The 21,033-nt window shown below is 38.4% G+C and overlaps 1 protein-coding gene across 2 annotated transcripts in view; it reads right to left on the bottom strand.

Annotated features, from left to right (window-relative positions):
- Positions 1-4,528: 4,528 nt before the first annotated feature.
- The window catches only part of EIF3E (eukaryotic translation initiation factor 3 subunit E), a 29,663-nt gene continuing 13,158 nt past the window's right edge, over positions 4,529-21,033 (bottom strand). The window contains exons 8-14 of one of the 2 annotated variants that reach the window (XR_015702273.1): positions 20,342-20,468; positions 18,142-18,243; positions 17,050-17,159; positions 11,325-11,427; positions 10,945-11,079; positions 9,725-9,838; positions 4,529-5,375 (exon numbers count right to left, since the gene is read on the bottom strand). Coding sequence is in view for 1 of the 2 variants with exons in the window: in XM_087747458.1 (XP_087603584.1) it covers positions 9,800-9,838; positions 10,945-11,079; positions 11,325-11,427; positions 17,050-17,159; positions 18,142-18,243; positions 20,342-20,468 (616 nt within the window). In the remaining variant the exon portion in view is untranslated. Of the gene's footprint in view, positions 5,376-9,669; positions 9,839-10,944; positions 11,080-11,324; positions 11,428-17,049; positions 17,160-18,141; positions 18,244-20,341; positions 20,469-21,033 lie in introns of those variants that run through there. The other variant, XM_087747458.1, reaches the window with a different exon arrangement.

The raw sequence follows: 21,033 nt of genomic DNA, 5'->3' as shown, positions 1-21,033 counted from the left end.
CAGGAAAAATCTTTAGTATTTTATCAGCTTTCAGTTCTGCTGACTTCTAACAAGCCTTTTTGGGGAGTTTTTTTTTTTTTTTTTTTCTGAGCTGGTTTTGGTAGTGAGTAGGAGTGAAGAAAGAAATTCAATAAGCCTGCAGGCAATTGCTGTACTGGCAGTGTGCATTGCTTTTCATTTTGGAATTGGCACAAAGGCCCTCCAAGTAACACAAGCTCTCCTTTTTGACAGAATTGACAGATAAATTATATAACAAGATGCAGTTGGATAGTTTTTTGGGGAGATGAGGATTGAGTGAAGTCAAAATGGAAAGCTCATTTCACATCCGGGGTATTCCTTCACTGTACTATTAAAATAAAGCACCTTTGATCCAAAAGGCACCTATGGCACTTCACAAAATACAGCCAAGATTTGAAATGACGTGGCTGTCTACATTTGGTTCCTCGATCTATAGTTGGACACACCAGTAACAACTCGATAACCACAAGTGTTTGACCTCTTACAAATTCTGTTTACTTGGTGGGGCACGGACACTGCAAATTATTAGTACCTTTAAGCTGTGCAAGTAATTTTAGCTGAAACTGTATATTCTTTGAAAACATTGATTGAATTTGTACAAGAAACTAGTATCTAACCATGCTGAAAGCCAAAATAGATGACCGTCCTTGTTTCTTCTAACTTAATTTGAACCTCCTGGAGCCCTACAGAAATTCTCTGACATTTCCCATTCTTGGTAACACTTGCTTTATATTCAAATCATAGAACATATCAGACTATCCTTTTTGTACCAATAATTTCCAATAAAGGTTTTCAAAGCTTTGGAAGCTGTCTGCCCTGAGTGAGTTTCAGATCCTCTGGGAAGATTTATAAGGCGGTATGAAGTGAGGAATGGAGAGGAAAGGAAGCTCAAATAAGCATTTTCCTGCATAGACAGTAAGAAAGGCACGACACTAAACAAATAGTCCTAGTTAGGTCAAAAATAAACCTGTAGAAAATAAATAAACAGGTTGCTCTCTACTCTATATACTGCTCAAAACTCAAAATCTCCTTATTACAAACAAAAATTCTTTGTTCTTTTACAAAAATCATTAGGAAAAAGGTTTTTACATTGTACTGGGTTCACATGGCAAGGTTTTGGTAGCAAGGGGGCTACAGGAGTGGCTTCTGTAAGAAGCTGCTAGAAGCTTTCCCTGTGTCCCATAGAGCCAATGCCAGCCGGCTCCAAGATGGACCTGCCGCTGGCCAAGGCCAAGTCCATCAGCGACAGTGGTAGTGCCTCTGGGATAACACATTTAAGAAGAGGGAAAAGTTTCTGCACAACGGCAACTGCAGCCGGAGAGAGGAGTGAGAATATGTGAGAGGAGCAGCCCTGCAGACACCCAGGTCAGGGAAGGAGGGGGAGGAGGAGGTGCTCCAGGTGCCGAAGCTGAGATTCCCCTGCAGCCCCTGGTGAAGACCATGGTGAGGCAGGCTGTCCCCTTGCTGCCCATGGAGGTCCACAGTGGAGCAGAGATCCACCTGCAGCCTGTGGAGGACCCCACACTGGAGTAGGTACATGCGCCTGAAGGAGGCTGTGACCCCGTGAGAAGCCCACGCTGGAGCAGGCTCCTGGCAGGACCTGTGGCCCTGCGGCAAGAGGAGCCCACGCTGGAGCAGGTTTGCTGGCAGGACTTGTGACCCCACAGGGGACCCACGCTGGAGCAGTCTGTTCCTGAAGGCCTGCAGCCCATGGAAGGGACCCATGCTGGAGCAGTTCATGAAGAACTGCAGCCCGTGGGAAGGACTCATGTTGGAGAAGTTCATGGAGGACTGTCTCCCCTGGGAGGGACCCCACACTGGAGCAGGGGAAGTGTGAGGAGTCCTCCCCCTGAGGAGGAAGGAGATGCAGAGACAACCATTCCCTGTCCCCCTGCACCCCCAGTGGGGAGGAGGTAGAGAAATCAGGAGTGAAGTTGAGCCCGGGAAGAAGGGAGGGGTGGGGGGGAAAGTTGTTTTAAGATTTGGTTTTTATTTTCTCATTACCCTACTCTGATTTGATTGGTAATAAATTAAACTAATTTCCCCAAGTTGAGACTGTTTTGCCCATGACAGTAATTGGTGAGTGATCTCTCCCTGTCCTTATCTCGACCCATGAGCCTTTCGTTACATTTTCTCTCCCCTGTCCAGCTGAGGAGGGGAGTGATAGAGTGGCTTTGGTGGGCACCTGGCGTCCAGCCAGGGTCAACCCACCACACACATCAAGGAAATCATACAACACAAGGTTCATATAAGTGAGAAGGATGAACTGCAGTTTTATACAGGATAAACTCTTACTGTCTAAAATGTCATCACTTTTTTGCCTCTTCAAAAATACATCAATCTGGCATCATGGGAGGAAAAATGCTCCTTAAAGCAGTAGAAATAGGGGGAAAAAAACAAATTAAGTATCACCTGAACAATTATTATCAAATAACACATTGCATTTTTGTGGCCCCTACTTTACAATGATATGAACAAATACTGAAATAATTAACTAACATCCCCATACTCCAAAAAGGTACTTTAAATTCTAATTCCTAAGTGCAGACACAAAGATTACATATTTCTTTTTTGTGAGATTAAACAAGAAATCTGTGTCCAAGCCATGTGTAGAATCTTAATCCTTCCACAACCAGCCTCATCGTTCAATAACAAGGTTGACATCTCTACACATTCAGTAAATGGTCTTCGGCACAGCACAATTTTTCCTTAAATACCATAACCTCTGATCACTGAGGGACAACACTTACGTGTTCCCAACACGGGTATAAAAAGACAGTTGTCCTAAGTAGTTGCTTCCACATAGCCTGACCAGGGTCATTATTAGAGGAATACAATCTGCACATTCCCACCTCTTAAAAACTCACAAAGTGCAGCTTCCAGCCCATGGCCATTTCAGCCAAGCCAGCTGGAGCTGAGCAGCATGGCCAGCACCTTTCCACACTCTTATTGCAGCATGTGCAAGCTCTCACAAGCATCCAATTTTTTTTTGTGACAAATTCTTTCACGTATATTGGATGTTCACTGAGACAAGAAGCTGAACCTACTGAAACAAGCTTAAACTTTTATGCTGTTTGCATTAAAATTTCTCTTCATGGCCAACTTAGTATATTCAGGGTTGGTTAACCCCAGGAAGACAAGCTCCAACATCACAATTATCTAATTATACACTTTTTCGAACTCCTTAAGCTATGGAATGTATTTGTACTGCATTACAATTTTACCTGATACTAAAGTTCAAGTTTGTCTAGTGGCCGTAGTGCATGTATGAATGCAAACCCTCACAGAGAAGAGATTTTGGGGCACAGTGGATGGAGAAGTTTAGCTCGTACCATCAGCACAGCGTAGGTGGGTACGGTGTGCTGCGCCTGGTCTAGTCTGCTACCATGTAGCCTGCTCTTTTACAAGGGGAGATAAGGATTGTACATAGCCTAAATTCAAAATGCCCTCCTATCACTGAGGATGCACTGAGCAAGAAACAAATATAGTACTTAAGATGTGCACGGAGCAGAGTCGAGGAAGATGCAGAGATGTAGCTTGGTTCCTAGCCCAGGCTGCAGAGAAACCATAGCCATCCTCTACTTGAACAACTTGGTGTGAGTATCTTTGGATCGCTATAAATCAGTGATGGTTTGGCTCTTTGCAAAGCATTGCTTATTCTCACACAAAATGAAAACATTCATTAGGAGGCTTGCAGGTTTGCATTTTCACATCTTTAAATTGTAGTTTATTTAATCAGGACTGCATTATACAAGTAAAGAAGAAAGTTATTTTACAGCCCGTCAGCTGGCTGCCCAGTCATGGAAATGAATTCATTTCACAACTCTGCTCCTGTTGCCAGCTGCCACCCTTTCTAAGGATACTGAATTCATGAATCCAGCTGCAGGGAGCTCACATGCACCTCCTGCAGAGTTTATTGGCAGTCTGTTCTTGGTACTCACCACCACACCATGCTGCTACCCACTGGCCTCAGCAGTCTTTGCTGCATGGAGGTAGGTATCTGTTTGTTGCCATCGTTTATTTACAAAGGTAGTACATAACACCAAACCCTCTGCTGACAGCTACAAAAAGATCACGGAAAGCCAAGTCCACTTCAGCAACGCTGCGCTCATTCCTGGTTCTTACACCAGTTCCCGCAGTCAGAGCTTCGAGCTGGCACAGCGCAGTCTCAGGCCGTAAAACCTAGTGACGACTTGGCCTAGAGAATAACGTCTGCCTTTCCAAGCTGCTGGTGGGATTTTGTTTAAACCTTTCTTTTAATGTACAGCTCGCAGGCATCTGATTTTGCTTTCCTCTTGGATATTAAAGGTTACACAATTAATTATCAGCTAATTGCAGGGAAGATTAGGAGTTCCTCACACCATTTTTCCCCTTGTACATGCTATAAAAGGAGCCCAGTACCAGAAGCAGCACTTTTCCCCTTACGACCACCCTCCCAACTAAAAATCCTTGAATGGCTTTTGCAGACTTAATTTCTGATGGCATTTCTACAATAGGAATTGAGAAGACATTTATTGAAACTATTAAAAATTTTATTTAAAAAATGAAAAACATGACAACACATCTTCTCTAAACAAGATTAGAAATGAAACATTTTAACTCCCAGAGAATCATAGCTTTCTTTACACGTTACACTTGTTTAAAGAGAAAACTACAATCTTTATTTTCTACAAAAGAAGGAAAGCTTGACAACATAACATTGTAACTGCTCAACAAATTTACTGAAAAAATAAAGCAACTTCTTTTAAGAAGAGTACTTGCAGCAGGGGAAGTACAAGATTTCCCCATCTTCCACCTTTCTTCCCTTCCTCCCTTCCAAAAAAAAGGAATGAGAGGGAAGTCTTAAAATGGTCTGCCTCTCTCCCCTTTCCACAGGCTTCTTTTAGCTGTTACTACAAATATTTTTGTAAAAGCAAAGCCAAACCAAGAGGCACAAAGTGGATCTTATCTTCATGTAATTTAAAGAGGAGAACAACTATTCTTGGATGTTTATAAAATATTGCTACTCATGAGATTGCTAAAGCTGAGTCAATGGAAAGTTACGGTGGAAATCGCAATTGTCATGCTTGAAGTTTCATCTACTGCCAACCTATTGCAAACTCGCGCTCCGGCCAGCTTCGTCCTTCGGCTGGGAACATGCCTTGCCTTCCCTCTTTTGCTCTCCCCTCCCCGTGCAATTCAATCGTAACTCAGTTCTTTGGTGAAGACCTCCTTGGTCCACCCTGCGAGGAAGACGGTCTGTCGCCAACACGGGTGGTGACAAGCTCTGCCCAGCACACATCCAGCCTGCGGAAACGCCGTTCGGTGAGCATCGGCAGGGCAGGGCAGAGCGCTGTTACAGCACCCTCACGTGCAGCCTGTGAGAGGTTTCATACTTTTGAGATTTAGGTTCAGTAAAACTTTCCTCTTTAAATACATCGCAGTGCTGGCACATATAGAAAAAGAATTAGGGAACTAAATTCTTACTGGGCCACTGAAAGCACACAGTAGATTTACTTCACCAAAGAGTCCCCCGGAACTAAAGCAGGAGACCAACATTTTGAATGAGGCGCTCCCCTTTCACCAATCAAAACCAGGTGAGATCTATGCAATTTAAATGAATTATTTTAGCAACATTACCATAACTGCGTAACAGCAGATGGGTTTCAGAACACATGCACTCTTCTCCAACCATATAACCATCTTCTTGTTTTTTTAAAAAGAGCAAGACAAACTCTTTCACAAATTCCCCAGAGACAGTGTCAGGTGACTGACAGAAGTAATCATTTGTTTAGAAAACCTTGAAATTCTGATTTCAGATGACAGAAAATTGGAAATATTACTTACAACATACTTGCAGGTACCTGAGATATCACCAGCGAATATACTTTGCTCTGAATTTCATGTAATTTTTATGACTTCTACTTTAGTGAACTGACTAGCAAATGCCTCTTCTGGAAAGTGATATGAATTCTCATTTTGAACTCCTGCTCCGAAACCCACCTGACTGTGTACTTAAATCAGTGGTTTCAGTGATTGCTGCACCAGGATTTAAATGCCAGTGCAAGACTCTCCTCACTCACCACCTCCCTCCAAAAAATAAAAATCAACGCACAAAAGCATTAGTTTTACATCTACAGCAAGTTGAATGAACTTCACCCTTTGAGCTTCCTAAAAAGGACCAAAAAATAATAATAATAAAAAAAGACACGATCATTTACTGCATAAGAACATAGTACAAGTGTTGGGTTTTTGTGAGCTGGACTGAACCCTTTAATGAGGGACCCTCTGAGATGTACAATAGCTTGTTGGTGCAGGAATTCAAGTGTGGGGATGACAAAAATATTTTGACGCACAATACATTTACAGAAGGTACTGAAGTTTTCCTTTAAGGTTTACACAGGGAAAAAATTCTCAAGCCTCAAAACTGTTCATGTAACTGATGTTCCCCTCTGTATCAGAGGGAAACTACCAAGAATTTAAGCAGTGCCACAATCTGCATGTATCTTTTCCAGGCATGTGCACCTGATAGATTGAAGTTCAGAAAAAACAGAATGGAAAACTATGATAACATAGTATCGTGCTCCTGAGATGAGATGATTTTAAAACTATTAAAGAAAAATCTTCCTGTCAAAAGGAAAGCTGTACGTAGGCCATTTCCCTGCTGTTTACAAAAAACATTCCAATTTTATCTCATTTTAAAATTGTTTAATTATTACACAACAGTACTTTTGTGATTATGTTCTCGAACAGGGAAAATGGCTATTACGCAATGTGGATTGTTCTAAAGTGAGTGTTCGGGGGCTGTAATGATATAGAATGAATCTACAGTTTGCAATTTAGTCAATCTCTTGAGAGAAAACTTGAGGAACAATAAGAAACTTGGCATAGAGCACGCTCAGCCTTAGGAAACTCTTCTCTCCAAAGGCAACTTGCTAACTTCAGCTCCGATTCAGACGCTTCATCCCCATCATAGGAACCAATCCTATACATAAAGTGAATCCTTATGCTGTAGACCAGCTTTTTGCACCACTTCTTAAATTCCATCTGCTAGGCCAGCACAACTGCTTTGACAGTCATAAGACAACAGACATAATTAAGCACAATAAACAATGTTTATTATAGCTAGGTCAGTTCTTCGAAGGCACAAATAGTTGCGCAGCACAAGGGGTTGGAAGAAAAGGAGTTCTGCATGACAGCAAGACCGACTGGCCAAGGAACACACAGAGGAGGAAGTGTAAAAGAAGCTGCTTGCACAATCAGAGTTGCTACTGACTGTGCTAGTAACCAAAAACTAGCGCTTTCTAGGAAAAAGAAAAAGGGTTAAAGAAACAAGCATTAATTACATCCCCACGCCGCACACATCCCAGTTTTAACTTTATTCTTCTACAGTCCTTTATGTAATGGCACTTGCAAGAAGTGTTCTACCCTGTGCACCTATTACCTTCTAAGTTACGAACATCAGTATGATTTTTGCCCCTTTCTTTCCTCCTCTGTTTTTACAACTGTGAGCATTACAGGATTAGACTGTAGTACAATGAGAAGTTAGACTAAATCATCTGCTGGAAACCACTTCCATTACTCTGCTGTATTAAAGTATGTTTTAAAATGAAGTTATTAGTATGCATGTTAATAAATATGACACATTAAACCATAAAATAATTTAGACTGGAAAGGACCTCTGGAGGTCACCGAGCCCAACTCCCTGCTCAAAAGCAGGGTCTATCAGGATTGTCAGGTACTTATCAAATAGAGCATCTCCAAGAGTGGAGATTCCATAACCTCTCTGGCTGACTGGTTCCAGTGCTTGATCACTTTCATAGTAAAAAAAAAATAAAAAAAAAAATAAAATCTTTTTTACTCACTCTTAAATCTAATAGGAATCTCCCCATGTTCCAGTTGTGTTCATTGCCACTCATCCTGTCCCCATACATCTTCAAGACCAGCCTTGCTGTGAATCCTCCCATTGAAGGGACTGAAGACAGCAATAAAAATCTGGTCTTAGTCTCCTTATCTTAAGGCTGAATGTTTTTCAGCTCTCTCAGTTTCTCCTTTCGTGTCACATGTTCTTGCCTCCTCACCATTTGGGTATCCCTCCACTGGACTTGCACCAGAGGATCGGTATCTGACTTGTACCGGGAAACCCAAAGTTGGTCACAGTACTCCGGTACTGTTGTCACAAGGGGAATAATCATTTCCATAAACCTGCTGGTTCTCCTCTTTGCTAATAAAGCCCAGACAGGACACTGTGGTTCTGTTATGGGCACATTTCTTTCCACAAGGGCACCCACTGACTTGCGTTCACCTTGCTGTCCACCATACCCCCAAGGCCTTTTCTGGAAAGTTGCTTTCCATTTAGTCCATGACCCCTGCCTGCACTGCTACACGGTTATTCCATCCCAGATGCAGGGCTCCACACCTGGCTTTGCTGAACTTCAAGATGTTCCCATCAGCCAACTCCTCCAACCTGTTGCAGTTCCCCTGAATCGTAGCCCTGCTTTTCAGCATACGGACTGCTCCCCCCTTAGTTTGGTATAGTAGATAGTACAGGGTTAGACACAGGAGGGTAAAAATAAAAACCTGCCTTGAAAAATCACTTCTAAAGAAAGACACCTGCCATCTCCATGGACAAATCAGTTCCTATGACTATTTCCCAGCCAACATGTAATTGCAGACAGTAAGCAGAAGGGTTGGCGAGTTTCCACAATGTGTTCCAGAACTTTAGGAGCAAAGTGGGAAAAAGGTACACGGTTGGAATAAGGTGAAGGTCATTAATTTTTCCTCTCAACCTTAAATGCAAAACTGTATGCAGACATAGCATCTCTTCCTTTCCCATATTCACATTCGCTTCACCGATCAGTTGCTATACTTCACAAAACCCTAAACAGGATCTTGGATTTTATGGCTTAGAGAGGTGCTATGATATATTCTGCGGTGCAAAGGTGCTAAGGAAACCCAGTGAAGTGTGAAACACTGGCTGAAAAAAAAACAAAAAAACAAAAAAAAACAAAAAAACAACAATCCAGAAACTTAAAAAACCCCTTCAAATTACAACAGTCAAACAATACAAGGTTTTGTTGCTTCATGTATCTTAAGAACTTCAGATTTCAAAAATCAAAGCTTTAAATCATACCCAGGTCATTAGCCAGACCTTTTGAAAGACTTTCCCCCCCTGAAACAAAAGCTCTACTCCAGAAAGTTTCCAAGACTGGGCAAGATTAAAAGTGAGATTTAGAACAGGAAAAATTCTGAAGCATGAGCACACAGGTCTCCCCAGATTATTCTGCATATAGATTGTAAGGTTTCATAAAAGATGTAGGCTACACATTCCTTCACTCTACCAAGCTTCTTCGGTGACAAACAAAACCATGGAAGTGCAGAAAAAGATTTTGGTTTAGCCAAATGTTCAGTAAAGATCCATTTGTTTGCACCAACTCCTTTTAATTTTTTTTAAATGTGACATTTGCAATAGATAATAAATAACTGTAATTCCCCACTTCCAAACTCAGACAGCTCTGAGATCAATAGCACCCTTCAGTACAAACAAATTAACAGAATTGACATTTTAAATTTTGCAAACTGTGATCCAAAATGCTTCAGAACACCATTATGTGAAAAAGCCTCTACACAACATAATTAAGTATGTAACTATTTAAGTTAGAGAGATGCACAGACTGTTAAAATAGCCAATTTTATTCAAATAATGTCAGATGGAACACATAATTACCTTTCTCAAAAAAGTTACTATTTATGTGCTTTTTAGTCAAATTAAAACTCATTTTCCCCCCTCTGCAGAAGTATTTCAATAGAAGCCAGAGTCCTGAGTAGCCCAGTTAGGTGCCTAAAAAATAAATAAATAAGGATCAGTAGAAAAGAAATTACTGTATTATCTGTTGGTTACTGAAATTTATGAGAAATGATTAAAAAAAATTGTAATACTGAGATATGGCTATGAAGTGGGTATATTGTTAATTAGCGAAGGATACCCTGTAAGTTTAAAGCGAGTGTTGATATAGCAGCAACACATGCTGTAATCACATTGTACAGCATGAGTCCCCCAAGCCAGTAGTTTCAAAAATGAAGAGTTCTATAAGATTCCAAATAAATGTAAAAATCATTTGGCAGCTATATTTTTTTTAAAGAAAATAATATCACATAAGTTTCACACGACTTCCCTTTAATGGAATAAACTAATGCACCACTGCTCATCCAACTTTCATCAATATTTCAGCCAAGCAGTGAGGAAGCCCAATAAAACTTTTAATATTTTATAAGTTCTTTTAATGTGTGGTTTGGTGAGGGTTTTCTTTTTTTTTAAGTATGTATGGCTGGGTCCTTAGTGGGCCTCAGAGTTATCCACCTCACACTGTTGTTCTCCCTCACAAAGCTTCCTGTATTGTAAGGTGGACAGAGGCAAAACCAGATGATCTCTCCAACTTCCTTATTTTCACTGTTTTTCCTTAAATCTCTGGCTGACCTAATTACATTCTCTCATACTACATGAAATAGGTTTAACAGTTAGGGTTTTGCAGAACTCCTCCTTCATGTTTCCGTCTTAAGCATCATTCATTCTCTCAATACTATATATAAACCTACAGATACTTTTCAAGTATGACCCACTTGAAAAAAAGTAGTACAACTGCTTTAATAAATGTCACCCTTCAAAATCAGCCCTTTTCAGGCGGTGAAGACCATTTGAAGGAATTAAGAGAATCAAATGATGACAGAAACACACCTAATTACACAACAAAAAAAAAGGAATACCTAGTGATGAGGAGAGAGGTGAGAAGAAAACAAGAATCACTGTCTAATGCTCAGCATAAGAAAATAAAACCTTTTCAAATTTAATTCCTAATCTGATGAATTAAGGAACAGGTTAAGAATTATACTTAAATATATCTCACAAAAAAGATAGCAGGAATTCAGAAAAATGTAACTTATACCAACCTCAGATCTACCACTCTGATTCAATTTCTTCTCAATGTTCATAGCCAACATTTGGCTACGAAAAGACAGGCTTTTGGTCTTTTCAATCACTTGTTGATAAGGTGAGACTGCATTGTTGCCCATGACCACATGGCCCTAAAACACAGGAAAGATACAGCAAATCACTCAGAATGCATATGCCTTTAATGCTTTGCTTTCAGAGCTTTCGCAAATCACCTTACACGCAGGATCAAAACAGAATAAATGAAGCCCACTACACTTCATGGGCAAAGAAAAAAAACCAACACAGCAGACATTTAAATTCTCTGTTCCTCAAAAAGGTACAAGAAATTTAATGAAAAATTCTACAAATTCACTTGGATCCATCTACACAGTCTTACCAGCTTTGAATCCAACTTGGCATCTAATCGTGCATTTCGAATTAGATTGACAATCCATCTTTCCGCTTCTTCAGGAGTCATATTTAGTTTATCTGCCAACATACTAAAAGATAACAGACTTATCAAAAGGTGAAATAGAATCCCTCTGATGTTGGTAAACATGACTAGGGACTGTGGAATACAAGTTAAACCAACACAAAATTTGGCACAGCCCAAAACTTATATTCAATAATACCACAAATCTGGGAAGCATGCTTTCATTTGACTGCAATGACTTTAAAGCTTACATACATGCACTCCTGCACATCTCCCACCCCCACTGCTTTACACTGGGACATTGTGAATAAGGAATTCACATCCCGAAAGTATATACTTACTTGTTCTGAGCTACATCATCCATTTAAATCTTGACCTGAACAATTTTTATATATTCCTATTAAACCTTGCCTACATGAACATTCTTTGTAAAATTGTCAATTAAGTAATCTTACCACAACATAAACAGCAACGATCATTATAAAGAGAACAACTGAATTGCTTTTATTGTTACTTAAATCCAGCCAGCAGTCACAAAAGTTTAGACTAATTAGTCCAGGAAAGCGTCTCTCAGTAGCTCATTTAGCAATAGACTTCACCCTGAAGTTTCAGAAACAAGACCCATGAGACAGTTTGGTATAGAAGATGTGGCAGATACGCTATGCTCAAACTTTTTGCAGTTTCAAGGAGGAATGTTGGGGGACGACAGAGAAAGGAAAATTCTTAATGAAACAAGCACTCTTGTCCAAATTCCTTCTAATGGTGTTTCCCATGGCTTTCCAGCCAACTCCTTTAGCTTCCTGCTGGCAGTTGGCTCATACAGGACATTTGTAACACTCATTCTTCCATCAGCTTTCAGACTAAGGTAACAAACATGAGGTAAGGGCTACAGACATGACCAAAAAGCCAGCTAGCTATGCTGAGGTGCACAAGAGGTCAATTCCTCACCATTTTACAGGATCTTGCTTAAACATGTTTTTCTCCACCTGAAAGAGTCATTTCCCTCTTGACAAGTGAAGACTTTATAATATATCAATTATTAGCTTGTCTACCTAGCTAGACTATCTATACAGTCTTTACACAGTCTTCTCTCCTATACGTTCTTGATCTCTCACCCTTCTCCCAACTATAAAAGTATATTCCATTTTTGTCACAGACAAACATGAAGTGAGGTAAATAGAAAAAAACTAACTTAAAATACTGGACTTACACTGAACTGACTCCAGTGAAACAAACAACAGGCAACAAAGTATCTGGAGTGTTGCAAAGCAAGGGAAAGTAAAATCCAACCACAGTTGCTACTGTTCCATGAGAGTTAAGGCAGAGAAGAATAGAAGACATCAGAGATGTAAATTTTTGTGGAATTATCGTTCATCTTGGTAGAATAAGACAGATATTTCAATAGGAAGAAGCTACGAATTGATTTACTACCTTTGAATCAGTGATGCTAAGCACCTGACTTGAAACTAAAGAAATTTGGAACTGAAAGAACATAGGGTGGGGTGTGTGTGTTAGGGGAATTCTCGTATTTCTCTTTTAGAAGCATCAGTAGAATTCAGATAAAGTAACTCCTCTGCCAGATGATCACAAGAATGGTTACTGCCACTACACTGGGGATTTAAGCAACCTACCTTTGGGATTGAAGTGTAGAGCCTCCATCCTTGGAGACCATCAAGCACCAACTAGACAAGGCCTTAAGTAGCATAATGGAACATTGCAGTGGGTCCTGCTCCGAGCTGTAACTGGGTGCACAGGATTAAACCTGATAACTTCCAGAGGTCCCTTCCAACCTACAGCACCTATATTTTACTTTTTCCTTAACCTGAAGTCCCTGCGTACTTGGAGGGGAAGAGGGCACAGGCTTCTAACGGTTGGACTTGATGATCTTAAAGGTCTTTTCCAACCTAAATGATTCTATATCTAGAGCCATTCCAAGCCAGAAACTATGAAGTGCTTTCTATCACCTAGTAGATAATTCTACCTTTTCCTATTATGTCTAAATTTTATTAGCTCAGTTTCTTCAGAGGTGGCCTTTTTTAAAAATTAAAAAAATGTTATACAAACATATAGCATATATGCAGCTACATGACAGAAATAACACACCTCTCTACAGGTATTTTTTCTGGCACACGCCTTTGGAAAACTTACAAATTGTAGAATGAAAATGACAGGGTAAAAAAGGATATAAAAACCTATTTTATCGCAGCTTCTAGCTTTTGAGATTTACATGGATTTAAAATTTTAACATAAAATAACCAAAATTATCAAGTAACAGCTATCTTTTAATGAATAAATCTGTATTAAAAACCCCTAAAACTTTATCACACCTTTGATGCATAACATGACCTTATTCCACCACTTGTGGCAACTGGATTCCATTTTAGGGTCTCCTTGCAGGCCACACTGAAGCAGCCAGCACCACCCAAAGCGCCTGGATGTATAACATGGAGGAGGTACTTGCCTGGTAAAGCAACACATACCGCCAAAAAACATTCTCCATCCTTCCAGAGCAAATGCACTGAAGATCTATCCCGATTACAATTACGTAACAAAGAACGCTACTCTCCTACCGCATTGTTAAAATAGGTATCTGATACTCTCAAGAGATAGAAACTACAGCTTAGCCCCACAAATGGTTACCAGTTCAAGTAACAGTGACACATTCAGATTTACAAATGCATATTAAACAATGTTAATACTAAGGAATGGAAGCAAGAGAAGTTGTATTCTAGACTACCATTTTTTATAAAGATCCCCACTATAATCCAACAAAAATTAGTGAATTATAATGAAATAATTTTACTAATATTTAAAGAATACTGCCTACCATTTCAAGTTACAGGTGATTTCAAAGGGTAGTTTCAAAAATAATTCTTTAGACTATTTCTGTCCTTCTGTTTTATAAGGAGATTCACTTATTTGGGTCATGCTAGGGCAAGTGTTATTTAAGTTTTCCTTTGCTTAAAAGGCAAGTTTACTGAATTCCACACACCTTCATATATAAACAAGCCTATCTTGTACTGCACACAGAAGAAAAATATATATAGAAAAGAAGAATGATGCCTATTCAGGTCTTCAATTAAATACAGGCGTATCAAACTAACCAAAACACATTCTGAATTAATTTCATCTATTACTTCCTATTAAACACGATATTTTAAACAGTAAACTAACTGCAGGATGACTTGGGATGTGTAATTTTAAGTTACAACTGATAAAGCAACTACGTCCTTTGGAAAAGTGTCAGCTGCCTAACAGATGTAAGCAGTTAAAAAAACACATTAAACGAGCCATCTATTTTCCATTTAACATAAGGAACAGCAGATTTCCCACTAATTGTTTTCAAATTTGTTCTGAATAGTTAAACAGTACTTATCAAGCACTGTGGTACAACCAACTAGTTTTCAACTCCAGGAATAGCAGTGGAAATCACTTGTGGACAAAAAAAATGCAAGAACTATGCCTCACTCAAACATTTAATTAAAAGCATTTCGACGGGCTCATTTCTTCAAAAACAAGTCTGAAATGCACTAAGAAATACTTACGCACCCCACTTAAGCCCAAATCTAATATTGTTACAGCTTGCGCAGAAATGTAAGGCTTATATCCATCATTTAAGACACAATGACCTACTGAAAAGAATCTCATTGCTGATGATTGATTCCACATGCAATTATCTGAAGTGATACATGGTAGGAATACCCACGTCAATCTGAAATACGTCTCAACTCAGTCTACCACTTGTCTCAGAACACACCATAATGCTTATAAAATAAAGACACTGCTACCTATATTTATGAATCACTTACACATAACAAGGAGAGCCAACGACAATGTTTTCTATCATACTTGAGGTTGAAATACCACACATGGCACAAAAAATATGAACTGTAAAATAAGTAATAAACACTAAATAAATGACAACCACCTACCATAAACCTGGATTTGTTAAATAAAGCTTGCTATTTTTGCTGTAATGAACCACTTGATATGTTACCCATAGTTTATCATTATCTTTTGACAGAGACTTGATGCATACTTAAGATACATCCTCCAGACTCTCAGCTCATTGATTGGAGCCAGATCAGAGAAGCAGATTTCTTAGAAAGACACCTAGTCTTTAGTTAAAAAAGCTTAAACATCTAGTTTCATTGAAAACTTTTGCTTGAATATTTGCAGTATTCACAGTACTAAAAAAATCATTTACAGCAAACAGCAAGACACTATTTGGTTTTCTGTTTGCCAGAAACTCATCCCTAAGAGAACTTTATTTACATTTTTCTTCCAAATACTTACTCAAAAGCTCTTTATCCCTAAGTTTACAGTACTCTGCCTAAAGTGATTTTAGATAAAGTGTTATCCCCCTTACAAAAATGAACATTAAGTATGGAAAAGTTTTGTTCACAGCATCTAGTTGTTTACTATTATGACTATGCTTAAAACACAATACACCACAGCTGATCAAAATGCTAAATTCACTGTTTGCCTTTTACATTGAAGTCATTGACTATTTCAAGCTGATACAAAGGATAAATATTTTCCAAATGCGTTGAATAAAAATGTGTCCAGTGAACAAAGATTAAAAGTAGTAAGAATCTTTGTCCTTTCTCTAACTATACATATCCATGAAAAAAAGCAATCCTTTCAATAAGCTTGCAAAACTACGACAATTTTCTCTCAAGTCCTTTTCTTTTGAAATCAAGGAGCATTAAATCGCTTCCTCAGAGGACCAGATGCACACATTTGCTCTGGATGCAAGCTGGTAACAAGACTCCATTGAACTTGATCGATTTAACAGCCTTGGTTTCTGCTGTCTCAAGGATCTTCGCACTGTTCTCTACCACTGAGATTTTTATAGCATTCAGAGTTTTTCACTTCACTTTTTTCCTTTTTAATTTAAGGGATGTGGAAATGTGGGGAACAGGGGCAAAGGCCAAGTGGAAAGGGATCTCAAGCATGCATAACATCTTCCTGCTTAGTTTTTACAATAGAGGCATCGGAGCTGATCCATTTGAAAAGTCTGCTTTTACAAAATTAATTTGAGTAAACAACAGACATCCTTGCTAATAAGAACATCATTTTCTTACAGGCGATCACTCACTTTGTGCCACAGGGAATAATATCTATTGTTTTCTGTTTAATTAATTAAAAAAAGCAATACAATTCTAATGATTTCAAAAGAACACACCTATAAGACAGATATGAGTATCTCTATCTACCAAATATAAATAAGTTTAAGCAATTGCTGTATTTGCAATTTGTATTTACTTAATATTACCACTCTATATCAATGTGTGGAATTGAGCTCCAAATCAAAACACCTGGACTTCGGTGACACTGGCTATGAAACTTCCCCTTAAAACCAGTAAAAATCTAACTTGACACCATGAGAAAGTTTTAGCTTGAAAGCACAGCTGGGGGGGGCTGGGGGTGGTAGAGAGAGGTTGTTTTAAAGTTAACCACGAGAATTCAACTTTAAAATATGGTTGTTGTAATTTAAATATATCACATTAGAGCTATAAAACTAGAAAGACAAGTATCCAATTAGATTTTATTTAATGATTTTTATTTTACCTGATGACTGAATATTTTACTACTAAAGTTTACACTCTTTATCAAACTGTCATCCATGACTGATTTTTCTAAACTGAAGAAATTTAACTGAGTTTAACTGAAGAATTTATCTTACCCAATGCTGATGCATTGATGGATGCGACAAAAAGTTTCAAATATAAAGAGCCGGGCATTCTCAATGAAGTCCTCAAGGCATGCCACTAAGAAGAAATCATTCACAAGCACCTGCAAATGTAAGGAGAAAGGAAACACTGAGAACAAACATGGAAGTAGTAATTTACTGGTAGACACCATCAATAAGTAAGATCAGCGAACAGTTAATCTAAGAACAGTTCTTGGTATATTCCAAGATGTAGAGAAAATGCTACAGATTTAGTAGAAATTGTCATTGTTCTGCAGCTTGCTAAATTCAAATCGCATGCTAACATGATCACCAAGGTCTGACTCAAGAAGAAAACAAGGTCTACTGCTGTCATAATTCTACTGAAGATCCCTCCAACACATAAAATTTAACTCCCCTCTCATATCATAGGATTCTTCTCTCACTCTGCAATTTGATCAGCATTCTCCTTACCATGCAAACCAGCTTACTTGGTAGTGCAAGCGTGCTTCAGATTACAGGACCACCATGCACTGAAGATGATTATAAGCCTTCTGGTTTACCCAATTAGGTGACTAATACTAATGAAAGGAAACCAGAGGCTATGAGAATTGGTACTAATGTTCAGCTATTAGAAATACTAACTTTTACACTAGTCAACCCAAGTGCTAGGTATCTTCAACTGTTCATAGTAGACTAACTAAGAATTTTCCAAGAATATGTATTTAACTATCCTAATGTTATTTCACATTACTTTTCACCACTACAATTTGAGGATGCAGTATCTTTCAGAAGAAAAGGCAAATCCAAGCTTTTCTTCAAGCACTTCTCAAACACTAATGGAAAAGCTGAAGCTCAGCCAAGTGCGTGATTACCTATTCACTTCTTGTTCTAGAATTTCTTAAATATCATTTTAAAGCTATATCCCTACCAGTAAGTCTTGTTTAAGTGTTACAAAATGAGTTGTCACCCCCCCTCCCCCGAATTAAAGCTCATCAGAAGACATCGGCAATGGAATCAAACACCACTTCAAACAAATTAGCTGGCCATTGTGAATTTCAAAGTTAAGTAAAGGAAGAAAAGTCTTATAAATGTTATAAGCCTTACTGTTTCACACTCTCTCAGCTTCTTCTGTGCGCCATCGAAATCGAAATTAACATACAAGCATTCCACAAACTCTGTGATAGGGTCCCTGTATGTGTAGGACTCCTGTCAAAAAAGTTAGGAACAATATTAGAAATCAAGGCCACAAGGTCACTCGAGTATTCCTTATATTCTTCAAACAATATTTAATACTAGAAACAAGTCCATACATCACCTTAAAAATATATATATAAGTTAAACTTCCCAATTCCTCTTATAAAAGCTGCATAAGTGCTCTTTTTCCCCCCCAGTAGTCTGGTTAAACAGCCAGAAGTGTAGTTTCGCCTTCAGCATTTTAGTGCTGCAATCTTTGGGTTAGAAAAATGTCAGACACTAGAGCTGGTTCTCTATCAAACCTCCAAATTTCTTAAAATATGGTAGAACAGGTAGTCTTCCTAAATTCTGATTTCAAAGACTAGTCCAACACCAAATCCTTCATACTTCAAAAGTGAATGATCACTCGATTTATATGAACATAGCTAATAAATAATGTTACCTTCTATATACAAAAGTACTTGAATTTATTTCGGCATTACAGGAATTACCCAACTTTCTCAACTACGAGGCAGGAACAACACTAGATCTCTCTCTATATCTGTGTAAATTAAGACATAATTAAACATCCTCTGATATGTCTCTAATACACATTTTAAGACAGCTTAACTCCATATCTGTCCCTATCTGCTTTCACATACAATAAGACCAGCAGATTAAGGGAATTACTAAGAGAGTTGTTTTTTTTTTTCCTGGATCAAAGTCATTTTCCTTCCTCAAAGAACTGCATTTACAGTCTCGTTATTTAGGTTTAAAATTCAGTTTTACAGGTAAATGTTTTTTACATCAAAATTGTACTTGTTAACCACATAATTAACATCCGCTATGTAACAGTCTTGGATCGATCACTTTCTAAACTTAATATAGATGAACAACAAACTGCTTACTTATCAGTTCAATACTTGCAAAGGTATTGCAAGTATTAGCAATCTCTTAATTGCCAGTAGAGCAATCAGCCTACCATATGACATTTAACAAACCACTTCATTCAATGCCTTCTTTTTCCTATGTAGACAAGTCGCTAGTTATCCTGTCTGATCCGCTTTCAAATCTATAAAACCTCTACCACTTCATGATTTAATATAAAGACCCATACAGAGTAGAAGCACACTAAATCTCTTATCAGGTATGTCAAAGCCAAAGCCAGAGTTGGTATTTTCAAAAGGAACACCCTAGCGATCCTTTTTTTACGAATAACAATTGTACATGACAAAACAAAAGTAAAAAAGTTGTAAAATGTTACTTCACTTCAAATATTAAAGTTCACATTACATGTGAAGTTCAATGCTAAAATCAGGTTTTAGTTTAAGATAAAAGATGAGTCTTAACACTTCAACTAGTTTATAGGTTCTTACGCTACCTCTTTTGTGAACACTGACACTTAAAATCAGACTGAGATACGCTTAAAATTTGATCTTTGCATTGATTGCTCTTTGTATAGGTAATTACATCAATGCTTGAAGTGGATATAGTTGATTGCTAGCCTGTAATAACTGCCCTGCCACATATATATCAGTTTATTATTCACAATGTACGTTGTTAGCATGAAAAGTGTTTGAAGCATGATAGCTTGTATACAAGTTGCATGCTGATTTCAGATGAAAATCTTTGCCATAACCCCCTTGATTGCTATCAAGCACAATTCTTTTATTGCTCTTGTCCATGTCTACATCCTCAAATAACTCTGACAACAGAAGCATTTCAAGAAAATGCACATGAACACAAAACAGTGCACACAGTTCAGTGGTTCTGAAATGCAAACAAGATCCTTTATTCATAGCAATTCCTTGTAGGGATGGCTGAAAAAGAAGAATCAGATCCAAAGCCATTTCACATATCTCACTGAATTCTCTGCATTTAATCATACAGAAAGAAAAGCAAACTCGAGTGTATATTCTATTTTACTCATTGCTTGTGGACCTGAAAGCAGGAAAAGAGTTATTCTGTCCTCCCACTGACTGACATGCATTTTAGTCCACAGTGAAAAGTTACTTCAGTGAGACAAAGCGAGTGCCAAAATATCGAAGCAGAAGTCCTAAACCAGGCTTACTATTACAAGAAAGTTATTATGAAGTCTTGGTAAAAAAGGACAGAAAATATCAGTCCTTACCTGCTGAATAACCTTGACTAGATCTTTCAGCACTTGTCTACGTTTTCGAACATCCTTATTTGTTATGACTGCAGTAGTCAAATATCTGAGGATATGTGGGCACATTGTCTGAATTGCATTGAGATACCTAGAAAGAAAAAATACAGATAAAGCTCAGATAATGCAATTTTGCATCAAAAACAGTATTCATGATAAATACTTATGCACCTTCTATGCAATACAATACCAGGGCTTATGACTGACCATTTATACAAATAGTAAGGATGACTTATTTTTGTTAACCTTGTGATTATCTTTTCAGGATGGGTGAGGAGGGAGGACAGCAAGGAGAAGAGAGGGCAGCAGTGCGCTAGGGAGAGAAGAAAAGGGACTAGCACTGCAAAGGAACAGTCCATATGCTAATTTCAGGTCAACACTGGCCTAAGCTGTCAGCTACACTGATTTCACAAGAGAGGTTTGCATGGGCACACAGAACCATAGGAAGCCCTTTTTCATATTGTCACCCAAATGTGCAACTTTCCTGTTCAACTGTCCAATAAATTAGCCTGTATTTACAAGTGAGAAGTATAAATTACAATCAAAAAACCAAACCCATGAAACAAAAAGGAGGCAAACAAGCCCATGACAAGTTACCAGTCTACTGGGATCATTATGCAAAAAAATTCAACTGCTTTTCTTTAGTACTATTCTCC

The sequence above is a fragment of the Nipponia nippon genome, unplaced genomic scaffold (genome assembly GCF_047370975.1).
Source record: "Nipponia nippon isolate SJK-2023a ecotype South Korea unplaced genomic scaffold, ASM4737097v1 scaffold_1, whole genome shotgun sequence".
NCBI lineage: Eukaryota > Metazoa > Chordata > Aves > Pelecaniformes > Threskiornithidae > Nipponia > Nipponia nippon.
The sequence above is the reverse complement of the archived record's forward strand: the minus strand, read 5'-3'. Positions and strand labels throughout refer to the sequence as shown.